Genomic DNA, 21,248 nt, shown 5'->3' on the forward strand with positions numbered 1-21,248 from the left:
CTTTTAATGAAATTTCTGATATTCTCTAGATCGGGAGGATTCAATCCCGCGTCTACCGTGAGTACACTCACAGCCCGTAGGTAAGACTACTCGCAGCGTAACTGACCGAGTCTTACAGGATCCGACACAAGAAAGAATGGTAGGGGAAGTCATAAAGAAAAGAAATAATTCTGTTTTTGATAAATTTTTATAAATTTCTGATATTCTCTAGATCGGGAGGATTCAAACCCGCGTCTACTGAAGTAAACCTCAGCCCGGATAAGTATAGACCTCATGCAGCGTAACTGACCGTGTCTAACCGGAACCGACACAGATAAGAATGGAGGGGGAAGTTAATTGAAAAGAAATTATAATGTTTTTAGATGTTTTTATGAAATTCTGATATATGAAAAGGAATTGTTCTGTTTTTTGAAATTTCTTATATATTCTAGATCGGGAGGATTCAATTCTCTGAAAAAGCAAGTTTTGATAAAAACTGACCTGTATTCTAGATACTTGATTATTCACATTCCTCGTTTCTTCGTTACAGTTTGTAATCAATCTCTCTGTATGCTGTCAGTCCTTGATTCCTTCATCCGTTGTTGCACTTGTTGATTTTTATGAAAACAAGAAAGATTGGTCAGTTGAAAAGAAAAGACGAACATGTTTTTGTTATACATTTGATTGAATATATTCTAGATCGGGAGGATTCAAACCCGCGTCTACCGTGAGTAACCCCACAGCCCGGATAAGTATAGACCTCACGCAGCGTAACTGACCGTGTCTAACCGGAACCGACACAGATAAGAATGGTGGGGGAAGTTAATTGAAAAGAAATTATCCCTTTTGAATAAATTTTTATACGAATTTCTGATAAAATCTAGATCGGGAGGATTCAATCCCGCGTCTACCGTGAGTACACTCACAGCCCGTAGGTAAGACTACTCGCAGCGTAACTGACCGAGTCTTACAGGATCCGACACAAGAAAGAATGGTGGGGGAAGTCATGAAGAAAATAAATAATTCTCATTTTTGATACTTTTTATGAAATTTCTGATATATTCTAGATCGGGAGGAAGGACCCATCGTTACTCACGTTATTTATCCATCCCATTTGTTGAACCGTTGTTGAGTTGCATCCGTGTACTGTTCTGGGGGCGATGTAGTGCTTCTCGACTGGAAAAAGGAAGTATCAGGTTGTGTTATGGATAAGCTCGCATGAAGAGGTAATTTGAGAGAGAAAATGAGATATAAAAGAGATAGAGAACACATGTAGATCAAATGCAATAAGAAAAGGAAAGAGCCCAAAAAGAGAGGACTGCTAGCTGCTGGAGTCAATAGGACAACTGACTGTATTCCAACAGCCAGACCTCATATGGACTAGGGGGCGTGTCTTATTCGCCATCACCTATTAGATTTCACATTGAGATAAGTGAAGAACAATGAAAACACGTATTTATTATTAATCCCTCGTTCTCACCTGTCTGCATGTTTTTTCTCTATCGATATGTCATCTATTAGATTTCCCAGAAAGATAAATGACAGGTGCGAGTGTTTGTGGCTGAGAGTTCACACCCTCCATTCAAACATCTACCAACAATTACAAATGAGAAGATGCCGGCCTGTGTTCCTTTTGTTATTCTCAGCCATAAACACTCACACCTGTCACTTATCTTTCTGGGAAATCTAATAGGTGATGGCAAACAGGGCACGCCCCCAGTCTCAATAATGTGTGACTGATGGAATACAGTCAGTTGTCCCTTTCACTCCCGCACTGAGCAGTCCTCTTTTTTTGGGCTCTTTCCTTTTCTTATTGCATTTGATCTACCTGTGTTCTCTATCTCTTTTATATCTCCCAGAATTTCTCTCTCAAGTTACCTCTTCATGCGAGCTTATCCATAACACAACCTGATACTTCCTTTTTCCAGTCGAGAAGCACTACATCGCCCCCAGAACAGTGTCCCGGAGCACACAACGATCCACAACAGTACACAGATGCAGAACAACAACGGTTCAACAAAATGAATGGACAAAGAAATAACGTGAGTAAAGATGAGTCTTTCCCCCCGATCTAGAATATATCAGAAATTTCACAAAAAGTATCAAAAAACAGAATAATTTCTTTTCAATTAACTTCCCCCACCATTCTTATCTGTGTCGGTTCCGGTTAGACACGGTCAGTTACGCTGCGTGAGGTCTATACTTATCCGGGCTGAAGGATACTTCAGTAGACGCGGGTTTGAATCCTCCCGATCTAGAATATATCAGAAATTTCATAAAAATTTATTATAAGGGAATTATTATTTTTCAATTAACTTCCCCCACCATTCTTTCTTGCGTCGGATCCTGTTAGACTCGGTCAGTTACGCTGCGAGTAGTCTTACCTACGGGCTGTGAGTGTACTCACGGTAGACGCGGGTTTGAATCCTCCCAATCTAGAAAATATCAAAAATTCATTAAAAAGTATCAAAAATCCGAATTAATTCTTTCTCACTTTTCAACTGACACCCTTAACAATTCTCACTTTTTTTCATATAAATCAAACAACGATGAATGGATAAATCAAGGATTGAAGCGGCAACAAACTAGAAGCAACAATGGTCCTAGATTGAAAAACCTTTGGACAGACAGCTCAATGTAAAAAGACGAAATGGGTATAGTAAAGAAGAAACGCCTAGAGGAGGAACTCTAGGGAGAACACAGCGGTCAGAACGGAACTCTTTTTTCTGCGATCTACTGGAAATGTTCGACTTGCAACTAGGATAAACTTCAGGCAGTTTACATCGATTCTTTTCATCTTCCCATAAGATTTTACGGCGTTGCACCTGGTGACATCATGATTGTCACTAGAAAACGGTAAAATGATTTGGAATTCGATGGCGTAGTTCTCTTCTAAGGTGAGAATAACAAGGGGGCAGACTCTCGTGGTGTGGGTACGTAGATGTTTGGTGTGGTGTTCGAAGTTGATCGTATTACGGTTTCCTTTAATTTTCTATGATAATTTTTAAGTAATCCGTAAAATCTAACTGGGAATTTATTCCGGGCTGCTCCGAGACCAGGGTTGAGCGGAATTTCGCCTTCCACCGATAAGATTTTTTTTGTCTTCCGCCTAGAGGATATCAGCTTGAAAAAATGATTGTCTTCTTGAATTTACTGTAATTTTCGTGGTGTTTTTGCAGCAAAAGAAGGAGTTTTCGCCAAATAAAAAAACAAAATTTAACAATTTTATGGGGCTTTTTACAGGAAAATAAGGTCAAATCGTCATTTTAAAACGACATTTTATTCCGCCTTTTGCTGTTTGGAATTTTTCTCATTCCGCCCTACGTTCAAACATTTTCTATCCCGTTTTTCGCCATTTCAAAAACATCATTCTGCTCATTTTGTTTTCTGATCAAAACCGCATTTTGTTACGGGCGTTTCGAAAACAGTCGTTTTAAAACGAGACGTTTGGAAACTGAATTCTAAATATCAAATTTGATTGATGGGATCTGTAACCCGGTTTTGCCTAGCCTGCCTAGTAAGCCTTGATGACCATTGAATATATATTGCAACGTAATACATTTTTTAAACCAGTTTTGTAAAACATGTGTGCAAATATTCACTTCATAATAGGCATCTCCTCTCATAAATTCGAAGGGACTAGTTTTCCGTTTTTCTGGAGTTTTCTAGGCCATCGTGATTCGCTATTTTCAGAAACCCGCTTTTTCTCCTCTCCCATTATCATGTTGATCTGTTTCCATAACCTCACGACACCTTCCTTGTTTTCACTTTTTTATATTTCTGTCCACTCATTTGTAAATAATTGAGACCTCCCTTGTTATTGTAGACGTTGAAAAATTAAAGACGGACAATTCGTTGCCTGTGAGAAACAATACAAATTTTTGCAACAGCGAAGAGACAGGAGACCGAAATTCTAAGTTTGTGACGGTAGTGGAGACAGTATTGTCTGTCTGTATGTTGGTTTGTCCGAATGTCTTATAATCTGGTTTCGAAACGTCTCAATTTCAAGAAATACTATGCCGACGTGTTTCTCAAATATACCAATATTAAGGAAATACTAGAACCTTGTGAATTCAGCTACCCGTCTCTCTATTTGTCTGTTTGTATGTATGTTGGTGTGTCCGAATGTCCGGGTTCCTAAATGCACTAGTTCCGTTTTATTAAGATTTTCGGGACATTTTTTTTTCTAAATTTTAGCCTGAAAACAATGTTTTTGTTATTTTTTAATGATTTTATCAGTGCCGGAAAATCTTGCAAATGAATTTAGACGATTTTTCATCCAAACTATCCAAAATGTCGAGCAAATTGACTAAAAACACCGTGTACTCTTCGTGGACAAGATGAATTCGGACTTTCTCGAATCTTTCTCAATTTTAGTCGATTTTACTCGACATTTGCCGAGTTTTCTAGTTTATCGTAGTTTGAAACCGAGAGAGTACACTATTTTAATCAAAATCGTCCAAACATTAAAAAAAAACCAAGAGTAGCTTCTTGTACTCCTCGAGAACAAGTTGAAAGTGTGTTTTTTGAATTTTCTGTCTGTCTGTCTGTTTGTTTTGTCCGGATGTCCGCGTTTGCTTTATTCTATTTAAAACATAAAATGGATTTGTTCGATTTGAGATCCAAAAGAAGAAATATATAATTTTTTAAATCAAAGTTTATAACAAGAAGAATCTTTACTATTAACAAACACCAGATTCTGTATGTTTGTCTGTGGTTCGCCGATCCTACCGCCCTTCCTACTGAACCGATTTTCTTCAAATTTGGACCAAAAGATCAGAAATTTTCACCACTCGATGCCCGTATTTTTCTTTTTTCAAAATTCTTAAAATGACGTCTTCTGAAACTGAAACACTGATAAAGCATATGAGATTCGGCAGGGGAAAAAGGGGGGAGAGACGGTCGGCAAAGCGTTGCCTTTTCTTTCCTCGCCCCGGCCGCCATTTCTCCTGGCCGCATGGATCAGGTGGGTGCGTCGCCGCGTCCGATCTGGCAGGTTAAGCAACGTTGACAACAGTTAGTTGGTTCGAACCCATGTCAGAACGTGAAGAATTTTTTGATTTCATCTGATCCGGAAAAAATAGAGGATTCCAAACGTGTCGTCCGTTTCCGGATTGGTCCACGTCATAAAAAGATACAGGCCATTTTCTAAAAAGTGACGACGTGAAAGATTTTTTGATATTATTGGATTCGGAAAAAATAGAGGATTCCAAGCACGATTCACCGTAACACGAGAACCGTAACACCTAGAAGGGTGGTGTTGAGAAGGAGGTTTAGTCGCCGTTAGGAGACGTGAACCGACTGGTGTAATAGTAATGGCGGATACCCGATAAGTAGGTCAAATCGTATTGAGGAGTAGATCACAAATTCTTTTTAATTTTGACACGTCCATCCTTCGCACATTGCAAAGTAGCCCTCCGTATCCTTGTGTCCGTTACCATACGTGGCTCCGCCTCCATTGTAGTTGTAGCCGTTACTGTTGGAACCCATTCCGACTGGGAAGAAGAATTGTGCACTTGTCAGGGTGATGGTAAGGAGGAGAAGAGAAAATGGAGAGAGAAAATTATTTTTTTAAAGAGAATTCAGAAGCTGAGAAGATTCAGAAGCTGTTGACTCCTCCATTTAACTATCACTTACACATTCTGCTCGTGGGGATTATGACGTCATTAGCACTCTCTTCGTTTCGCGTTGTCTTCTTGTATTGTCTAACACGATAAAATTTGCAGACCTCCACTCCATCAGAGCTGCTCATTGTTTATTTATCGATCCCGTCTTCTCTCACTGTGCACCATCTGTCCGGACGTCATTAGCACCTTCCGAATCCATCCACTCGTTGCATTCCCCAACGTCTTCTGGCCTTCAGACAGTTTTTCTGACTCTTTTTGTTTCAACAATTTGAAATTATCATTCCCTATTCCAGATGTCCTCATCTAAACCGTTTCCACTTCTCCATCTACCCAGATTGCCTCTGTTCAATGTTTTCAACTGCCTCGGAGTTCAGGAACAGTAAGTTTTTTTATAATTGTTATAATTTTGTAGATCAAAACTAGGGCTACATTTTCATTGTTGACAACTTTTTGATAGCAGAGGAGCTTGGGTGTCTTTAACTTAGCTATCTTTCTTTAAAAGCGCGTATCTCAAAAGTGGGCGGGACTACCAAAATATTGTGAACAACAAAATATAAAAAAATAAAATTTTACACATTTTTGTAGTTGTCAATTTTGTTATAGCTCCGTCCACTTTTGACAAATGGTCTTTTAAAGATGACTAATGCATATTTACTGTAGTCGCGGTGTGGATTTGCTAAATTATTTAAATTCACGATCAGGGTGCTCCACCGGCGGTAAAATCGAAGAAAAACCGGTTTTTTCAACCGGTGAAAATCGTTTCTCCAACCGATTAAATTCAACCGGTTTTTCAAAAACAAAAACCGGTTTGAAACCGAAAAAAAATCGGAAAAAATCGGTTTTCTTCGATTGTGTTTTGAAAAAAAACCGTTCGGTTTCGGTTTTCATCGGTTTAGAAACCGGTTAAAAACCGATTATTCTTCGATTTTTACCGATTTTTTCCGATTTTCATCGGTTTTTTCTTAAAGTTCAAGTTCTACAGTAGTTTGTCACGTTTCAAAAACGTCACACGTTTTTTCTATTTTTATTGAAAATTTGAAAAAAGATGAGAAATTATTAATTTTAACGTAAAATCTAAATTGAGAACAGTGCAAAATATGATAGAAACGTGACAAACTACTGTAGAACTTGAACTTTCAGAAAAAAACCGATGAAAATCGGCAAAAATCGGTAAAAATCGAAGAATAATCGGTTTTTAATCGGTTTTTAAACCGATGAGAACCGAAACCGAACGGTTTTTTTTCAAAACACAATCGAAGAAAATCGATTTTTTCCGATTTTTCTCCGGAGAAAAATCGATTTATTTTTCTAAAAACCGACGAATATTTTAACCGATTTTCTTACCAATAACCGATTTTAATCGGTTTTGAAGTATCGGTGGAGCACCCTGTTCACGATGATTCGAAGCTATTTTTACATTTTCTATGTCAAAACTGACAATTTTGGATTAAAAATCAATAAAAACCATCAAAAACACTCAAAAAACGGCTTTTCAACAAATCTGGCGTGCCTTTGACGCGTTTTTGCAATCTGCCTTCAGTGTATATTTACAGTGTATTTACTTGTTATAATGCATTTAAAATTTTTTTAAATGTTTAAAACTGGCAATTTCGATAGGAAAATCAATAAAAACCCACATTTTCAACAAATCTGGCGCGCCTATGACGCGTAATTTGCTGCATTGAAGGTAGGTCTCGCAAGAAAGACAGCTAATTATGCGTCAAAGGCGCGCCAGATTTGTTGAAAAGGTATTTTTGGTGTGTTTTTTTTATGTTTTTTGTTGGTTTTTAATTGAAAATTGTTCGGCCCCTCTTCTTAAATCGCGTAAGTATGAGCGTGCCGATTTGGAGTGGGCGGAGTTTGTCCAAAAAAAATGTCCACAAAAACGTCCGCACTCATTTTTCTTAATAACTCTTTTCGTTCTCAACTTTTTCAAAAAATTCTTTTTCATGGTGATACAAAAACTTGGGGCGCCGGTGGCGACCGTCAGGGGGTGGGTTTGAAGCATTCGCGGAAAAGTTATGAGCACAAAAGTAAGAGCAACTTTTTTCACTCAAAAAAATGGCTTGAGAAATTCACGATTTTTGCCTTTTCCTGCTTCGTACGTCGCCAGTTTTGAACATTTCCGGGTTATTCTTTGGACTTAAGATCTTTAAAGATCTGGCTATCGAGACATGTAAAAATTATCTGGAAATATGGAAAAATATGATTTATGGCCATAAAAGAAAGGGAACTACTTTTTTTCCGAATTTTTTACTTTCCTCTCGATATCTCGCGTTGTATTGAACCGAAAGCTTTGAAATTTGGTACAGTTATGAAACCTGACATGGGGGAGGTGACTAAAAAAACAGATTTCAAATTGGAAATGATGCATTCGAGTTATACTCAAAAAACAGTCAAAAAATGAGCAATTATCGATCGATCCCCCTTTTTCCGCCCAAAACTTTGACCGGCTGTAACTTGCTCAGTTTTGAGAAATTTCACGATCCGAAAAAAAAGAAATGTGTAGAAAAAAAATCTCTATCGAACCATGTAAAATGCAATATACTTTTAGCTGAAAAACCTTTCAGAAAACCGAAATTTGTGATTTTCGTGGGTTTTTGGTCATGTGGGGATTTTTTCCATTCGCTGTCCTGGGAACTGGATTCACTGAATCGCTCTGAATTTTGGACACTGATCTAAACTTTTGGAGATCTAATGGAACCAAAAAGTCCGATCAAAAAATATTCAAGCCGGACGATTCTGTGGAGAAACCTGAATCTACACTGACATTTTTTTCGAATACACTGACAATTTTGTCATTGTATGTGTCATTGTACTGCTGCGAGGAGCGCCCCTTTTTTCAATTCCCGCAATGACCGAGATTTCCTGTGCGTCGGTGGCGCAATGGCAGTGGGCGGGGGTGAGAGTCTGTGAGGTGATGGTTCGAATCTTCTCATGAGTGACTTTTTAAAAATTTATTATTAAACTTTTTAAGAATTATTTTACTTTTTGGATTGAAGTGATTTTCGAATAGAACAAATCTTTCAGCAATGGTTTTTACAACTTTAGAACGTGAAGTTTAGGGAATTAAGTCAATGGGAAGTTCCTGTTTATAATCGTTTTGTTGCTTTTCTGGATCGGGAAGAATCCAAACAGTTCTGTTCAATATTACTGAGATTTCGACAAAGATTTTTGATTTTTCAAATTCAAAACTTCGAATTTGAAAAATTAAAAAAAAAGTTTTTTATTGTTATTATTGCTGTTGAGATATAAATTGTGAATCTTTTTTTGAACTTTTTTGAATATTTGAATAAAAAAACTTCAACGATTGCTCGAAGAATGTAAATTATTTGAAAAAATAATTTAAACGTTGACCACTCTAACAGTTTCCAGATGATATAAACGCAGTGTTCTGTACTATTTCCAGTAAAATTTAATTTTAAAAGGCAATTCAATATTTTGAATTTAAAACTTGCCATGAACCGTGCACGGGGCGAAGCCCCGTCTTGCGGAGCCCGCCGGGAGGCGGGGGACGCTAGTCATTTTGACTCTGAAAAGGCAAAGTCTGTTCTAATTTTTAAACAATTCAGCAAATCCACACCCCGACCACAGTAAATGTACACTAGCCATCTTTAAAATACCATTTATCAAAAGTGGGCGGAGCTAAAACAGAGTTGTTAACTACAAAAATGTGTGAAATTTTATTTTCTATATTTTTGTTGTTTTGGTAGTCCCGCCCACTTTTGAGATACGCGATTTTAAAGAAAGATAGCTGAAAACGAAACAAAATTCCTCTTAAAAAACAAATATCTCAAAAGTGGGCGGAGCAATCAGAAAGTTGTCAACTACAGAAATGAAGCTCAAGTTTTATCTATAAGACCTTTTTCAGCTTTTTTCATCCAGACCATTTTCAGATTCTATCTCTCGTTCTGCTCAAAAAAATCAAAATATGCTATCAAGTTCTACACCGATAGACAGAAGTACTCAGTGACTTTTTATTTTGAGGAAACCTTTGCGTTCTCCCTGAAAACCACAAATAGTAAATTCCTGCTAGACATCCAAACTCACACACCGATTTTTGGATCAATTTGGACGTTTTTGAGGAGAGTTGAAAATGAAGCCCCGACAAATGAGAAACGACTTTTATTATTTTTGGTGTACGTGTTTAATACTCCTGAAATTTGTCTAGTTTTTGATGGGAGAAGTCATCAGTTTGTGAAAGGATTCATTAACTTCATTCATTCACTGAAGATGAATATCCAAACTTTGAAGATCAACTCTATGAGTGATAAAACCGGGGAATTTGTTTTGGACAATTGTAGAGACGTTTCTGAAGTTCTTCTGGAATGCTTCACGACTACAAGATTCGAGTATCTGAACAAGTCTTTGATCCCGAAGTTCAGTTTTGATAAGCTCACAATTAACTATGCAAATTGGGTGACCACAAGGCACTTATCCAATTTATTCATTAATTGCAAACATGTCATATTATATGGATGCAGCCCACAAAAGCTTGAAATTCAGCAATTCATCAAAAAATGGATTTACGGATGTTCTCAATTAACCTACGCAAGTCTGGCATTTAATTATGTTGACTTTTTCTGGAATGATATTATGAGAGAGGTACCATCTACAATCGTGCCGATTGAAGAGATGGGGGAGGCGTAAGTTCTAATTGGAAGCTTTGGTTGAGTCTCTCATTTTCAGATTCTTCACCAACACAGTTTATCGCATCAAACAAGAAAAAACTGGAGTGCAAGCATATGTTATTATGAAAAATGATCGTACTATTGTGATTACTGATTCTCTGAATTTGTTTTAAATAAAGTTTTGCAAGGAATACATTTTGATCAAAGTGCGTACTGTCTTCCCATATGTGTTTCTTTGACAAATTTGAGAGAATAGTTTTTCTGGTCATCACTGAAAACGAATTTTGGCGTTGTTTTCATACTAAATTTTATCGAAAACCACTAGGCAAAATTTCCGTCGAAAAATCGGAAGGCGGAAGCCGGAAGCCAAAGGAAGGAATTCCGCACAACTCTGATAGGTATGATTGAACACGCAACGCTCAGCCGCGACGCTTCTAACGGAATCCAGAATCTGCATGATACTACCGAAATCAGCATTTTTTCATTTAAAAACCCAAAAAAATCCAAAGTTTTTTGGTTAAGATCATGAATTTCCATTATTTTCTAAGACAGCAACTTTTTGGCCAAACGCAACAAACGTGCGTTTTGTAACCGCTTTATTTATATACGTATTTGTCAACCAGCAAAAACTCCTATCCCATTTTTTCCGTATTTTCTCTATTTTTACAGTAATAGCTAACATTTCTCGAGTGCCGAAAACTTTTGATGATTCAGAGTGTAGTTGCGAAATGACTGGTTGCAAAATAACTTAGTTGCGAAAAAATAATGAGTTGCGAAATGATGAGTTGCAAAATATCGCGGAGCCAGAATAGGCGGGTCTAGCAATTTCATAAGACGATGGCTACATGTTTTTTTTAGTTTTTAATCTGTCGTCTAATTGTAAGATAACTAGTTTTAGGGGCCAAAGTACCGTAAATACTGTATTATAACGGCACCTGTAATAGAACGGCACCTGTATTATAACGGCACCCCATCAATACTCAGAATTCATGAATATGAATATTCCGGTGTTATTTATTGTTTCTGATTAGAAGCAGCGTGATTGACAACGTCTTGATCAACGAAAAGAATGCCCAAAAAAGGTTTTTCGTTTAAGTTTAATGAGTTTTTAAAACCTCAAAATTTCTCTGGGAGGCAGTTGAAAAATATAACGGCATGCCGTTATAATACAGTATTTACGGTAACTACAGTAACCATCTCAATTCTTGCGTGATAGATCTAGAAAGCAGATTTTGATAAGGTATCTTCATTTTTTTTTGACTCGATAACTACAATTATAAATGTTCGTATTTTTAAAACTTGGATATTCAAGATAACGAGATTGGTTTGTTGTTTCTCTTCGGACACAATCTTGATATTTTGGACAAGAATCTGGAGCACTTTGTGGAAAACTTTGAAATGCGTGCCGTCGGTGGTTTCATTGACAATTATGTGTAATTTAGGTTTTTGTGTTTTATTTCACAACTTTTTGAATAAACAAGCAAAACTAGAATGATTTGACGTGTGGAAAAATGTTCGTTCGAATGGAAAAGGGGGGGGGGAACGCACACACATGACAATTAATCAATTGGTGGGAGTTGGATTGTGGCGCCCAGCCGATTGTATTCCTCGAGAGCAGCTCCATTTGTCTTGATTGAGAAGGTGGAGACGAGTCCCATAGATGATCGCTCGGCTGGCTCCCGTAAAAAAGAGGCTGGCATTCATAGAGCGTGGGAGTTCCAAGAATACGGTGTCCAGCGTTTGTCCTTGCGCCTTGTGATAAGTCACCGCATACGCAGGCAGTACGGGAAGGAAGGGCTTTTGTTGCTGCTGGCGACCGTTTTCTTGAGGTTGTCGCTGGTAGATTGTGACGATCTCGTTGCTGTCCGCGGGTCTGTAAAATGTTCATAAATTAGATGCAACAAGACAGAAAAGGAGACTTACGTGACGGTGAGACGTTCGACGTTTTGATTTTGGTCTGCGTAGACTTTTTGAACTAGTGCGGTGTCCCCGTTCATTAGTTCACACTTCAAGTTCTCATTAACCATGATTCGCGCACCGATAGCGGTTTTGAAGATCCGGTTTTGGGACGACAACTTCGTTGTTGTCCGTAGCTCTGTAAATATCATCATCATGACTAAACGATACGAAAATCCTTCAAAAGTTGAGCATTGAGTAGAAAAATATGAACATTTTTGTGTCAATACTCAAAAACTACGAACAGAAATCCCAATCCGCGAAAATGCGATAATTGAGAGCTAACCGAAGAAGCACAAAACAAAAAAGTTCGACCAAATCAAGATTTTGCGGTGTTAGACTACAAATTCACGTGTTTTGGTGTTTTTCGGGATGTTTTTGGCACTGACGCTGACTAGGGAAGGCCTCCGAGTAACCGTGGAGTTATGAGACTTGACCTATATTATTGGAAAGCTGAGAAAACGCTGATTTCAGAAATATATATATATATATTAAGTTTTTGTCCTCGAGGCCTGGTATTCGAGAAAAACGGGGTCAAAGTTTGGACCACTGACAAGTCATCTCCTCCCGGCGTGGCATGGGGAAGGGTTTCGGATCGATTCCCGGCGAGGCAAATTTTTTTGCATTTTTTAAAACAATTTCCCAGATGCTCTAATTGGGTCTGACTTTATTTTTTTTTAAATATGAGTAATGTAATACAAATTTATATGTGAAAAGAAAGGAATTGTAAAAGAAAAAGACCGGCCACACAACTACCGACGCTAGGATGCCGATATTTTTCACACTTCAGGAAGGTAATGACTTGTCAGGGGTCCAAACTTCGACCTCATTTTCCTCGAATATTAGGATTCGAGGGCAAACACTGAATATATATATATATATATATATATATGAAATCAGCGTTTTCTCAGCTTTCCAATCATATAAGTCACGTCCCGTAACTTCACGGTCACCTGGAGGCCTTCCCTAGTAAAAATCGGTTAAAATGGTCTAATAATGAATTTCAGCAGTTTTTTTTCACTAAAATTGCAAAAAAAAACATATAGACATTCGGTCTGTAGTGAGTTCCAGGTATAGAACTCGTCGAGATCTACATTTTGGTACATTTTTCAGAAAATAATAGAGTTTTTTTTTTATAGCAAATTTTGCGTTGATTCTAAATATGTAACCAGTTTTAGTAAAATACATCTGTGCAAAAAGTTGTTCACGCTTATGAGAGCTCTCAGTATTAAATGAGTCTCAAAATAGACTCTAGCATTGTTTTTATGAAGTTTTTTGCATTTTTTAGCTGTTTCTAAATTAGAGAAAATCATTTGCAGCGTTAAAAACCAACTGGAAATGTTCACAAAACGCGAAAAATTGATCGTGTTCATTTAGTACTAAGACCTCACAAAAACAAATTATAACTTCGTTAACAGAGGAATTTTCCAAAAATGGATAACAGATTCGGAATAAACGTGAAATTTGCTATCAGACCATCTTCTGGTTAATGAAATAAATGAAAAACTTACATATTATAATACAGACATAAATAGACAAACAGAATAAATACTAAAATTAGAATTCAATAAAAATCAGAAGAATATTTAGGGATCATCATGCCGGTAGACGATCGGAGGGAACTAAATGAGAAGAAATTTCTTGTAGCAAGAAGAGAAGAGAGGAGAGGGGAGAGGGAGGGGGAAGGATAAGATTTATTGGTGTAGTGTAATGTGGGAATAGGTACATTGTGGAGGCTCTCCTTGATGTTGTCAGCTGTTGGTGTTAAAAGGGGGACTGGAGCAGTGTGTGCTTTCAAAAAAAAAGAATTCGAACCAATTTTCGAGGAGAAAAGTCGACTAAAACACAGTTCTATTCTTCCGAGTTTTAAAATCAAGTACTCCCAAAATTTGGAATCGAAAGATTTTTCGATAAACAAAATTTTAAAAAACAAAAAATAAATTCTGAAAAAAAATTCTGAAATTAAATATTACCCATCCGCCAATGGCTGACCACTTGCTGAAAGTTCGGCCCGGGGTCGCGGACAGGGTCTCGTGACCGTACTTTTGCCTTAAAAACGTTTTATACTACGGTTGTCGCGTCGAGACCCACTCAGCGTCCCCACCGGCGGATGGGTAATATACATTCTTTTTTTTGAAATCGCATTTACTGCAAAAAACTCACTAAAACCTGTGAAACCTGGCTTGATGCACCAATATCACAAATATGGTGCATCGACAAAAGCGTTGACCTACCATAACTCACTAAAAGGCCACGGTATAAAAAAGATGACAACTACAAAAAGTATGTACAGAAAATTTTACACATTTCATCAATTTACAACTTTTTGATAGCTCCGCCCACTTTTGAGATATGCGTCTTTAAAAAGGCAAATGAAAATTTGACGTAAAAAGTGCAATTAAAGTGGGTACAACACAAAAATTTTGAAAAAAACGCTCATTTTTGGACTGAGAAGCCACAATAACTGTATTCAAGAGATCGTTCTGCAAAAACAGAATACAGATTTGAAATCAGCGCAAAATTTCCGTTTTAGTGATATATATATCTCGAACTGTAACACCATCTCGACACGAGATTCTCCCCTAGTTAGTTAAAATTTGTTGAAAACAAGTGAAAAAATCCAAAAAAAGTTGGTAGCCAAGTTTTCAGATTTTCTAGGTCATCGGTTGAGAAATTGTTTGAGAATGAGTCATGTGTGTCTGTGTATCTCCAGACTCTTCAGGATTTAATCTGCTCTTTGCTGCCTATTACTCATAACCGGGCTCTCGAAAATTTGAAAGCTGATAATTAGTAAATGTGTCTTTGACGCACATCACGCACTTGACGAAACGAATAATAACAAGAATTACGAAGGATTACTAATTTCTGTACTTACTTGAAGAAAAATTGCACTTTTTAAGTCAAACTCAAAAAATGACAAAGTTAGAGATTTTCGTAATTTTCTTAAAAAATTTTCAAAACAAAGTTTCAGACATTGTCTAGTAACTCGGACAGTTTTTAAGATTCCAGTTTGAAACTTATATTTTTAGAATCAACGTTTTCAGACGGTTCTAATAAGTATAAATATGCCCTGTTTCCGTTATGAAGAGAGACGCAGAGAAGCCAGACACTCTCGCTTCTTTGCGTCTCTCCCTTCTCTCTCTCTCATCTTTAAAGGCACTTATCTCAAAAGTGGGCGGAGCTATCAAAAAGTTGTCAACTAGGAAAATGTGTAAAATTTGATGTAGCTCATTTTTGTAGTTGACAGCATTTTTTGTACGATGTATTTCTAGTGAGTTACGGTAGATCAAAGTTTCAGTCGATGCACCATGATTGAGATATTGGTGTATCAGGCCAGGTTTCACTAGTTTTAGTGGGTTTTTTGCACTAAATGCGATTTTTTCTGTTTTCAGAATTTGAACAATGAATTATAAGTTTTGCAATACCTGTGCTAAAATTTTCAGAATTTCAAAAAAAAAACGCAAAAAATTCGGCAAAAATGAATGAAACCAGCTATAAATTGATGTTCTACTGCTCCCAAACACTAAAACCTACTAAAACTGAGCTCAAAACCTTTAGAAACCACTAATAACCCCAAAAAACTAATTTTTTCAAAATTCTGAAAAATTTTGCTCAAATGGCCGAGTGGAATTTTCGACACCCATGGGACGACCGACCGGGGTTCGATCCCCGCGGTGGTAAATCTTTTTTGCATTCTTTTTTTTTGGTTTTTAAGGGTTTTCCACTATTTCCAAGCTAGTGTATTCTCAGTATCAGTGCCAAAAACCCCAAAAAAAAAAAACAAAATTGCAATATTTTTTTTAATTTCAGAAATTCCCTTCGTGTTCTGGTGTGACCCTGCCACGTCATCTAGGGGTCAGTTCATTTTAGTTCCATTTCCCAACTCCTAAGCTTCATTACTCGATAAAATATCGATTAGGTGTAAAAAAAATGGTGAAGGTAAGTTAGGAGCAAACGCGCTCCATCGGAACTCAACATTTTTTTGAGTGCCGATGGAGCGCATTTGCAACAACCATTTTCAGGTCAGAGAGAAAAGCGAACTGGTGACTGTGAATGTTGCGGAGAATTTCAAGAAGTTGATGGACAAAAATTTTGTGAGACCGACAAAACACTCGACAATGTTGCCTTATTTTGAGGAGTGAGTTCATTTTAGGGGGCCTGAAATTTTTCAGAATCGAGTTTTCTTGAAAAATAAGTGTGATTTTCAAATTCAGCGTGACGAGAGCTTTCAGAAAAGTATAATCATGACTATATTCTGAGCGAATTGGGTCCCGCCGCGAAATTACGGTATGCGCCTTTAAACAGGGGTACTGTAGTTTTCATGGCGGGACCCAATTCGCTCCAAATACGGTCATGATTATACTTTTCTGAAAGCTCTCGACGAGCTGAACACGGATATCAACACAAAAACGAGTGAAAAACTTATAATTGTTTTTCAGATTGGAAATCGAAGCGGACAAAAACTTCCAAAATATAATCAATGGAATGATGGCAGCGTATTTGACGGAGAATGTGGTGGAAGCGACGGAGTATATTGATATGTTTAATAAGTGAGTGAATTCAATGATAGAGAGACGCAGACAGTGAGAGTGTCTCCCTGCCTGCGTCTCTCTCCGCCTTGCCCTAGCGAAAACGGCGCTTTTATTTCAAACAGGTATATCTCCTTACGCTTTATTGCTATCAAAAAGTTGTCAACAACAAAAATGATCTACATAAAATTCTCTACATTTTTGTAGTTGACAAGTTTTTTCTATCTATTTTAGATTTTGAGTTACAATCTTTTCTTTCCAGATATCTCTGCCAATTTGGTCTCCGCATAACGAAACAGACATTTCTGAATCTTGTCCGATTTTTTTACGAGGTGTTGATCAAAAAGGATCAGAATATTGATTTAATCAAAATCTCGTGTCTTGGTCTTTCGAAAATGATAACGTAAGTAAATGCGCTCTTCTGCCAACATAGAGCGATTTTTCTATACGATAGTAGAATTCAGCTCATCGAGAGCTTTCAGAAAAGTATAATCATGCCCACATTCCGTTACAATTGGATCCCGCCACGAAAACTACAGTACCCTAGTTTAAAGGCGCATACCGTAATATCGTGGTGAGACCCGATTGGAACGGAATGTGGGCTTCATTATACTTTTCTGAAAGCTCTCGACAAGCTGATTTCAAATATTCCATAAATTTTTCTCTCCAGCGCGACTCGAAACGCTTCATTCGGATATCGTGATTTGTGTCTCGACTGGAAACCACTTTATGATCTACTCCTCCGAGCGATCCGTCAAAAAATCAAACCCGATATTTCTCAAATGTTGAAGGATACTGTAACTCTGTTCTCCATATTTTATGAGCCGAAAGAGCACGGAGCAATTTGGGAGACTCTTCTAGAAGAAATGACTATCGGAAGTCGGGCGATGGATCAGTTCATGACACTTTGTAGAGTGTTTTTGACGGTGGAGGGGATGAGTGAGGAGGTGATTATGATATTCGTGTTGTCGAGAGCTTTCAGAAAAGTATAATCATGCCTGTATTTGCTTTTAGTCGGGTTCCACCACGAAAACTACAGTAACAATGTTTAAAGGCGCATACCGTAATCTCCTGGCGGGACCCAATTTGCTCAGAATATAGGCATGATTATACTTTTCTGAAAGCTCTCAACGAGCTGAACAATGGTAATGAAGAGAAAAATATTTTTTAAAAATCCAAAGTGTTCAATTGCGTTTTTTTCCGATCACCATAGGGTTTTCAAACTTTTTATGTTGATTGTCGTAATCAGTACGTTGAGAGCTTTCAGAAAAGTATAATCATGCCTTGATTCTGAGCTAATTGGGTCTCACCACGAGATTACGGTATGCGCCTTCAAATGGGGGTACTGTAGTTTTCGTGGCGGGACCCAACTAAAAGCAAGTATAGTCATGTTTATACTTTTCTGAATGCTCGCAACGAGCTGATTACGAATATTTAGAAGAAATTCATTTTTCTTATTCCAGGAAGCCAAAAAGTACGCTGTGAGCACCTGGGTGAAAGAAATTTGGGATTTGTACCTGAAAGCTGACATGAATACGTCATGGACATCTGTCAGTATGGATTTGATTTCCGAGTGAGTTAAAAAAAAAGTGTATGTAGATCAAAAAAAAACAATTTTCAGTTTTTGCTACTACCACCCGGGCGCCTACGACTTCAGTCCACATTATGATGTACTTTTCACGAAAATGATGAGAAGTTTCGAATTGACTGTTCGTGGCGGGAAAATGTCACTTGGTGATGGACAAGAAATCGAATCGAACACTCATTTGGCAACGATTTGTGTTTATACGATTGGCGGACCAAATTCGTGAGTCTATCTCAAATAGCGAGGCTTTAAAAGCGTATATCTCAAAAGTGGGTGGAGCTATCTAAAATTTGTCAACAAGATAAATGATCTACAAAAAATTTTCTATGTTTTTCTATTTGACAACTTTTTGATAGCTCCGCCCACTTTGGAAATACGCGTCTTTAAACGTGGTAGCCTAGAAAGGGAGACGCAGAGAAGCGAGAGAGTCTGGCTTCTCTGCGTCTCTCCTCATAACCAATGTACGGCATATTTATTCTTATATAAACCGCCATAAAAGCTTGATTACAAAAATCTAAGTTTTAAAAGAAAAGCTTGAAATTTGACCGAGTTACAAGACAATTTGTAAAAAACAATTTAAAATTTTTTGAAAATTTTCGAAACTCTCTAACTTTGTCAGTTTTTGAGGTTTTTGGCTGGTTTTTATCTCAAAATAACCAGAATTTCTCGAATTTTTAGATAGATAGATAATTATAAGTTTTGGAAATGTTAATTTGTAATCTGAAAATCAAAGTAGTATTCATATGAAATTACTTTTTACAAAAATGCCCGTATGTCGGTCGGTTTCTAGTTTTCAGGGATCAAATTTATACTTTCAAAATCAGAATGTCGTTGCGGTTTTAATGAGGTTATAAATACCGTATATCGATAGGAGAAGAAGACGCAGAGAAGCTAGAGTGTCTCGTTGTCTGCGCCTCCGTAAATGGTTTTTAACGAAATTTTTCGTCGATAACGTTGTCATTCTTAGAGTTATCTGATAGTCTGAATATTTAAAACATTCTAAATATTTTGAGATAAAAACCAGCCAAATACCTCAAAAATTAACAAAGTTAGAAAGTTTCGAACATTTTCGAAAATTTTTCGGAAAAACATTTTTTTACAAATTATCTTGTAACTCGGTCAGATTTTGTGCTTTAGACTTTAAATTTGTATTTTTGGAATCAACGTTTTAAACCGGTTCTAATAAGTGTAAATATGCCGTACTTCGGTTATGAGGAGAGACGCAGAGAAGTCAGACACTCTCGCTTCTCTTCGTCTCTCTTCAAGGTACCATATTTAAAGACGCATATCTCAAAATTGTGTAGAGATATCAAAAAGTTGTTAACTACAAAAATGATCTACATAAAATTTTCTACATTTTTGTAGTTGACCACTTTCTTCTAGCTCCTCCCCTTTTTCAGATCTCTCCCCCACTTTCAACGTCTAATGCGATACATTCTGTTCAACGTGCACCCATTGAATGTCGGTGAACATACGGATCAAATTGCGTCATTTCTAAAAGATTTTATCACTCGTTTCAAAAGTCGTCTCACAAATGAAAGACTTCGATTCAAGAAACGAGAATGCTCACGGGAATACTATTTGATGGATTCGGATATAGATGCGGTCACGGAGTCCCTGACGGATTTGGCGATTATGTTGATGTTTTCAAATCAACAGGTTAGTTTTGCAAGTTGTAAATGAATAAGTGGTAGATCATCATGTAGATCAAATCTAGGGCTACATTTTTGTATTTGACAATTTTTTGTTAGCTCCACCCGCTTTTGAGATATGCGCCTTTAAAGATTGGAGGACGAAAGAGTGTGCGCAAAGAGGAGGGCGTCTCTCGCCGCTTCCAAGCTGCCGTCTTTATAGGCGCATATCTTAAAAGTGGGCGGAGCTATAAGAAAATGGTCAACTGCAAAAATGTAGAGCTAGTTTTGATCTACACGAAAAATGTAAATTTGGCAAAGTTTGTGTAAATCGGAATCCGTAACAGACTGTTCAAAAAGTCCGTTTGCGTATTTTGAGCTGGCACCACTTCGAAACGGGTTATCGAATATATAAGTGGTTTTGTTAAATTTCGAATGGTTTGTCTAAAAATTCGGAAAATCCTGAATATTTTGAGCTAAAACCAGCCAAATGCCTTATAGATTGACAAAGTTAGAGTGTTTCGAAGTTTTTCGAAATTTTTTTTTTAATTTTACAAATTGTTTTGTAATTCGGTCAGTTTTTTAGCTTTTGGTTGGAAATTTATATTTTTGGAATCACTGTTTTAAGGCAATTCATATAAGTATAAATACGTCCTTATTCAGTCATGGAGACGCAGAGAAGCCAGGCACTCTCGCTTCTCTGTGTCTCCCTCTTCTCTAGGTACCAATCTTTGAACGCGTGTATCTCAAAAGTGGGCGAGCTATCAAAAAGTTGAAAACTGCAAAAATGTAGCCCTATTTTTGATCTACAAAAAAAATTATAATGTAAAAAATTTCGTTGAAAAAAGACTCCGTGACGGGTTCTCAAAATCTATAATTTTTCGTCGAAAATCCTAATTTTTTTCCAGGACTACAAACTCATCCACTGTCTAACTACCATCAATCGTGAACTCGTGGCTTCAAAACTTCTTGAGCAGTAAGCCCCGCCCCCTTTTTCTTTTTTTTAATTATCATTTTCAGCTTCTACTCGTCGATCACCGCCGTCAGTGAGCCTCACCGTCTCTCGGTCATCATAGAAGCGTTCTCCAACATCATTTTCGAAATAATCCGTCCAGCAGACCCAGAATACCGTACCCCACGGGATATTTCATTCGATTCGACTTGGTTGAAGACACTCGAAGAGGAGCGGAAAAGTTGGTCGACGTATAGAAGTGGAAGTGAGTGCGCCCAGGTGAAGAGTCATCAATTTAAGAGTCTCCGTGCCCACGCCTTCTATATTATGGAGATTTTAATCAATAATATCAATGTGA

General features: G+C 37.4%; 2 protein-coding genes across 2 annotated transcripts; one reads left to right on the forward strand and one right to left on the reverse strand.

Moving 5' to 3' along the window:
* Window positions 1-6: 6 nt before the first annotated feature.
* GCK72_003050 (uncharacterized protein) lies at window positions 7-10,410 on the forward strand (the record flags this gene model as incomplete). The annotated part of the gene is made up of 5 exons (XM_053723778.1): window positions 7-57; window positions 1,908-2,021; window positions 5,900-5,985; window positions 9,503-10,252; window positions 10,296-10,410. 5 exons carry the CDS (start codon window positions 7-9, stop codon window positions 10,408-10,410), a joined length of 1,116 nt encoding a protein of 371 aa, XP_053592423.1.
* Window positions 10,411-11,800: 1,390 nt separating this feature from the next.
* GCK72_003051 (uncharacterized protein) lies at window positions 11,801-12,351 on the reverse strand (the record flags this gene model as incomplete). The annotated part of the gene is made up of 2 exons (XM_053723779.1): window positions 11,801-12,110; window positions 12,161-12,351. 2 exons carry the CDS (start codon window positions 12,349-12,351, stop codon window positions 11,801-11,803), a joined length of 501 nt encoding a protein of 166 aa, XP_053592424.1.
* Between the last annotated feature and the right edge of the window lie 8,897 nt (window positions 12,352-21,248).

This window comes from Caenorhabditis remanei, chromosome I (assembly GCF_010183535.1).
Source record: "Caenorhabditis remanei strain PX506 chromosome I, whole genome shotgun sequence".
Classification (NCBI taxonomy): domain Eukaryota; kingdom Metazoa; phylum Nematoda; class Chromadorea; order Rhabditida; family Rhabditidae; genus Caenorhabditis; species Caenorhabditis remanei.